The 6403-nt window shown below is 48.5% G+C and overlaps 1 protein-coding gene across 4 annotated transcripts in view; it reads right to left on the bottom strand.

Annotated features, from left to right (window-relative positions):
• Positions 1-461: 461 nt before the first annotated feature.
• SGSM1 (small G protein signaling modulator 1) overlaps positions 462-6403 on the bottom strand; it is a 38744-nt gene continuing 32802 nt past the window's right edge. For all 4 annotated transcript variants that reach the window (XM_077188055.1, XM_077188058.1, XM_077188056.1 and 1 more), the window contains one exon: positions 462-6379. In XM_077188055.1, coding sequence (XP_077044170.1) covers positions 6291-6379 — 89 coding nt within the window. In that variant the 3' untranslated portion in view covers positions 462-6290. The remainder of the gene's footprint in view (positions 6380-6403) is intronic.

Genomic DNA, 6403 nt, shown 5'->3' with positions numbered 1-6403 from the left:
GACCTTCTGTCACTCCTCATCTGCTCTGTCTGGGGCAGTTCACTCCACACAGCACCAAGGACCTGGCCCAGCCCTTCCCCAGTGCTCTTCCTCCTCTTCCATCACTCTGTTTCACCATCAGTTTAAATTCTCCATGTTACAGGAGGGTACAGCAAGAAAAAGGACAGAGGTGACAGTGCCAGCAGAACCAAGGAGGTGTCACAGCCACACATCTGCCCAGAGCTCAGCAAAGTTGGACTGAGCAGGGGATGGGGAAAAGTGAGGACAATGAGGGCAAGGAGGGTGCAAAAAGGAGCCCAGGTCCTCCCCAGCACAGGGGACACTCACCATGAGCAACAAGAGGCTCTGAAATCCATGAGCAGTGTGGAAATGAAGAGCATTTTGGGCACTCCCTGCTCAGGGTATCCCCATTCACTGCCTTCCCAGGGACCACACAGACAGAAAGAACCACCAAGATCTGATTGATTTGAAAATACATTAACCATAGAGAATAGAGCTTTAATTTTTCTTTCTCAACAACAATAAGGAACAGTTTACATTAAAAAAAAAACAACCAAAAGCATGAATAAAATAATATAAAACAGATATTATACCACAGTGTGGAATTCAGATAATCTAAGAACATTAGCAGCACTTCTACAAATAGATTAAAAGCTGTAAGTGCTCATTAAGCTCAGATCGAGCAACTCCCAGAGACCAAAATGGCATCCAACAGAGAAAAGCAGCAATTCTGAGTAGGGCAACAGAAAAGTCTAATGCCAGGACACCAGATACATTCAAATCCCTGTGCTGAGGGGTAATTCCCTGTCCCACAGAGCCCCCACGATGGCTGTCACACCCTGCTGCCCTGCCTGGCTCTCCAGAACACTCCTCGAACAGGGGAAGTGACAATCGTGGGTCTGAGGTTACATCCACGTTGCATTTTCAAAGCTTTTCATTAATTCTGTTTGGGAAAACAATTTCTTCCCTGGCTTCTGGGAATTACTCTCCAGAGAGAATGAATTTCTGAGAATTTAAGTCAATCTTACATAGCCACAACAATGACATTTTTAGTCTCTCAGTATCCACGATCAGGATTTTAAATTCTTTATTGTCCTTAGCAGCAAAGCCATACTCATTCCTAAAACTTCCATGTATTTAAGGTCTTGTGCATAGTTTAATCTTTAGCATTAATTTGTTAAAAAATAAATTTAAAAAAAAAAGAGGATAAATGGTGCTTTTCCCCCCTCACCAAAGCACTGATGCAAAATGCCCTTGTGCTCCCAGTCATGTCCCACTGCTGATGGCTCAGGAGCCACCGTGGAGAAGGGACTGTTCCCTGCAGCACCATCCACAGGCTCTGCTCAGCCTCCATGTGCAAAACCCATCTATAAAAGGAAGCTATTAAACTACTGAACAGGAATTTAAAGGTGGAATATGCACCAATCCAAAATTAAATTAGAAATTAGATTAGATTAGACACATTAAAAGACTTCCATGGCTATTCTAAACTGTGTACATTCTCCAGAAGTTCGGGATTCAGGCAAAGTTGGGAAGGAAGGAATCCACACGCTGAGCTGTGTGAATGTGTGGCCATGGCCCACGTGGCCACCAGAGGACAGAAAAGTGGCCACACTAAGAACCACAACTGTTTAGATGCTTTAATTGGTGAAATATTGCTTATTCAGGGCAATGAGGATGCTGACCTTGAGTGGAAAAGCTGGACCAATCAGTGGCATTTGATCTACTTCAGGGCATCTGAAAAAGCTTTTACAGGAATTTCTGACACAGGTTCTGGTGAGTTCCAACCCTTCCATGGTGCTAGGAAGGGCTGGAACTCCATCTCCACATTGTGCTCTATCAGTTTGTGCTCACACGATAGTAAAATGCTGAAGACAAGCCCAGAACTGCTCAGTACTCAGGGAAATTCCCAAATGGAATGAGAAATAAGACAGAGGTTTTGATGACATGACCATCATTTTGGTCCTACTGATCAAATGCTCAGAGGCTCCCACTGTGCCTCTGGAGAAAAGAGATTTAGATATCAGAAGATATTTCAAAAGCAAACTTAGGGGATGAGAATCCCAAAACTGAAGTGATTTAGATATCAGAAGATATTTCAAAAGCAAACTTAGGGGATGAGAATCCCAAAACTAAAGTGATTTAGATATTGTAAGATATTTCAAAAGCAAACTTAGGGGATGAGGATCTCAAAAGTGGTACCAGTCCCTGGTCAGAGGCCCATTGGCTACTGTGGCTCCCAGTGCAGGGGACCAACCTCAGGAAAATCCAGGAAAGAGAGGAGAAATAGTCAGGCAAAATAAGTAATAAATAAATAAAAACCAAAGAATAATAAGAACTTCATCCCACAAACTGCTCTTGGCCACAAGGCTTGTGTCTCCAGGGATTTTGGGACCCATCTCTTCAATAGTTCCATCTCTCAGCCTTTTTCCACCTGTCAGTGACAAGGGCTGACACCTACAGTTCCACTGCTGGCTCACATTGCACTACCAGGTGCATTTGGATGAGTCAAGGGATGTTCCCCATGCCAGGGGCTGGATGAGAGCAGGACAGGGACACAGCAGGAAGTTCCCCCACAAAAAAAAAAACAAACCAAACCTCTCAGTCTTCGTGAAAAACATTCACAGCAAAGCCATTCAGGGACTCAACACAGCAAGAGAAAAACTCCTATGAAAATCACACATTTAGGAACAAACACAACTTCTAAAGGATCTGCACAGGTGACAGCAAAAGAGATGGGTACCAGGAGCTCGTTGGAAGGTTGCAAGAGCAGAAAGCTCAAACACAGGAAGAGAATCCATTTAAGGAACACAGGGCCAGGACACAAACACTCAGTGGATTTACACACACTGAGGTTACCTGAGCTCAGCACAAACCCCACAGCAATGTGGGTGCTCAGTGAGGGTGGGATGGGAGCTGAACTCAGCCCATGGAGCCCATCCTTTCTTCCTTCCTCAGGCTCAGCTTGGAGTGACTGGGGCAGAGAACGTGGGCTGGCAGCTCATGCCACCCTTGCAGCAATCTCCTCAGAAGGTGTGGAGTTATGGAATGGTTTGAGTTGGAAGGAAACTTAGAGATCACCCAGTTCCACCCCTGCCATGGGCAGGGACACCTTCCACTATCCCAGGTTGCTCCAAGCCCTGTCCAACCTGGCCTGGGACAATTCCAGGGATCCAGGGTGTGCCAGTGCCTTATAGTGCAGAATTTCTCCCTAAAATCCAATCTAACCCTGCCCTCTGTCTGTTTAAGGCACAGAGCTCCAGTCCCTGTTCCCACAGGCTAAAATAGTCCTGGGCTGGCAGTGCCATTGTGGGGGGGATTTCAGCTGCACAGAGCTGCTGGGATGAGACATTCCTCTTCCCCAAGGGGCCAGACAAGATTACTGTATATGGACAAGCCTGGTGACAGCCTCTCCTGCGTGAAAAACAGGCCATCCTGGGCTGCACAGCTGGGAGAGATCCCTGCTGGCTCCCAGCACCATGACTGCCCCTGTCAGAATTCCAGAACAAGGCTTTATCTCATGGGGATCCTGCAGGGGGGCGCAGCCAGGCAGGAGAGGCTGAGCCCAGAGAAGACCCACAAACAGCTGCACAGCAAAACCTTTGCTTTTCAGCTCCTTAGCAGCTTTTAAGCATTAAAGAGAGCCCCAAGCTCCTGGTGGGGTCTCACTGTGGGTCCCCACAAGCACAAGAACTTGCCCAGCAACACAGCTGAAACAAAGCTTTTTAAAATCATTTTTTCCTATTTTTTTCCTCTTGTCCAGTCTTAAAGCCAGAAGCAAGATGAAGCCAAAGTGAGGTTGTGAGGGTGGCTCTGCTCTGAGCTTCCTGTTGCCCCACCAGAACAACTCTCCCAGCACAGGGACAGTGACAGATTGGCACATCATGGAATAGGTGCTATAGAAACCACACAGTTCTTAGAAGCAAAAGATTTCTCACCCCACCGCCCCCCTCAAAAAATAACCCACTTAGTTGACATATTTTCTCTCTATACTGTATATATATTATATATAGACACAATTCTCTGGTAAACATTTACAAGATATCGTAAATAACATTGAAAATTTCTATCTCCATTTGCACAACAGCGCGCACTCACACAGCACACAAGGACACACAGTCAGGTACAATCAATAAATAAATACTTTTTTTTCCCTCCCCCTCCAGAAATTATTCAAAAAAACACTGCTATTGAGCGGCCCAAAGACACTCTCAGTTAATACAGACAGCAAATATTGTGCAGAATTTCTTGGCTGTTTTTGTTTAAAAACCAAGGAAAGAAGCTTGAAAGGTTTAGCGTCAGCAATGTTGCTTGGTCAGGTGGTGTTTAAGGTGACCCTGGCCCTCAGGAAAGGGAGAACAGATACTTCCCATTCCCTCTAGACAGGTGACAGATCTGTCCTAGAGCCCTGAGGGAACAGGAGCAGCCTGGAAGGAGGGAGGACACGAGCTTTTCACTCTGCTTGGTGGAAAGATGAAAGATTCTCACAGGAACTGGCAGATCTCAAGCTCTTTGTTTCCTGTGCTACTGCAGTCCAGCACCCTTTGGGGTTTTTTACTGCTTCAGGGAGTTTCCCGGATTGTTGCACACATCTCTTGGGATTATGAGGAGTGAAGGGCTGCCCATTGCTCTCCCCCTGCCCCAGCCCGTTCCCCAAAGGGTTCAGGATGTGCCACTGCCTTTTCCAGCTGTGACCTCCATGTCCTAGAATACAGAAATTGCTGATTTGCTGAGAAACAGCAAACCACTCCACCAGGCTGCTCAGCCCTTCCCTGAAGCAGCAGTTTTCTCCTGTGCAGACTGACAACCACCTTTTTTCTGCCAGCAACATCTGACACGTGCCACGAGCCAACACAAACCAGCACAGACAGATGATCCACAGGAGGAGGGAGGAAGGGCCCCTTCCCCTCCTGTGGGAGCACTCCAGCAGCAAGGCAGGAGCAGGGCCAGAGGAGAGCACACACACAGCACACATTGCACCAAGGGGAACACAAAAGTTTGCAGCAAAACTTGAGAGAAAGTACCCTCAGAGAGAGAGCTCCAGCTCAGCACCCTCAGCACTGCCCTCCCTGGCTGGGCTGGACCCTCCATCCACCCACCCACCCCTCTCCTTTTCCTGTATTGTTTTTACCTGAGTTGAAAAATGACTCCGAAGCCTCTGCAGGGGCAGCCTGTGTGGGACACAGCAGCTGGAGAGGCACTTCATGCACTGGGCTCCAGGCTGTGCAGGAAAAGTGGCCACACAAGGGCATCTTCCCAAAGCAAAGCCCACTCAGGGACCTTGGGCTATTTTCCTCTCACAGGCCTGTGGGAAAAGCCCACCAAGACCTAACTGGAGATGCTCAGTGGGTTTAGGGGACTCAACAGCCAGCCCTGAAGCTGTCAGAGGGAAAGTCAGGATAATCAGGAGCTCTGACTTGCCTTCTGAGGAGCCCTTCCCTCACAAGAGCTCAGAGGAACAAGAGACCAGACTCCTACCACAAGCAGCTAAAGTAAGGCAGGTAAGAAAACCTCCAGCCTGGAGTTCCCAGAGGAGGTCAGGACCAGATTTCCCAGTGTTCAGAGAACATTACAGAGGCTGGACTTTGAAAAATAACCCCAATGCTGAATTTGGAGCTGTTCTGAAAATCCATCCAGACACAAACCTCTTGTGTGCTCAGATATTGTAGGAACAATGTAAAATCCCAGGGAGAAAACAGAGCCCTAAAAAAAGAAAATACTGAAGGGGAAGAAATGCATTGAGGGACAAGATCAAAAGAGGAATTTCTGTGATCAAAGTCCCCCCCATTACTGGCAGAACCTTGTTGTGTCAGTGAGAAGCTGAGCACTGGCAGCATCCCTGTGCTGCCTGGGCTCGCAGGGCTGGCTGCCTTCCCACTCCACAGGGAAGGGCTGCCCAAGCAAGCAGCTTTCCAAGGAATCAAGCAGCTTTCCAAGGAATCAGCTTCCCCTCTGTGCCACCAAGCTCTGCTCCCCCAGCCCCCGAGCTGCACCCTGGGATGTGGCAATGCCTGGGCAGTTTTGGTGGCCACAGCAGCTGCTCCGAGGCCAGGAAGCCACGGCCTGGTCCTGCTCCAGGCACAGGAACACACCTGGAGGGATCTTTGGTTGAGTCACTGCAGAAGGTCTGAGCCTGGGCCTGTGCTGAGCCCAGGGGACTCCCAGCTCACTTAGCAGCACGTGTCCCACCACCTGAGTCCCACAGGTGTGGCACTTGGAGAGACAGGAGAAGGGAGGGAGCCTCGGAGGGGAGCCCTGGCTCTTTGGGTGCCTCGTCTGCTCCAGCTCCTTCATTTGTTCTCAATCAGAGTCTGCACTTTATAGACCAGGTCCCGAGCCAGCTTCAGGATCTGCTTGGTGTTGTGGCGCTCGGCCATTTCTGCAACACAAACCAGACAGGTGA

The sequence above is a fragment of the Agelaius phoeniceus genome, chromosome 18 (genome assembly GCF_051311805.1).
Source record: "Agelaius phoeniceus isolate bAgePho1 chromosome 18, bAgePho1.hap1, whole genome shotgun sequence".
NCBI classification, from domain to species: domain Eukaryota; kingdom Metazoa; phylum Chordata; class Aves; order Passeriformes; family Icteridae; genus Agelaius; species Agelaius phoeniceus.
Note: the sequence above shows the minus strand (reverse complement) of the source record. Positions and strands in the feature narration are given on the sequence as shown.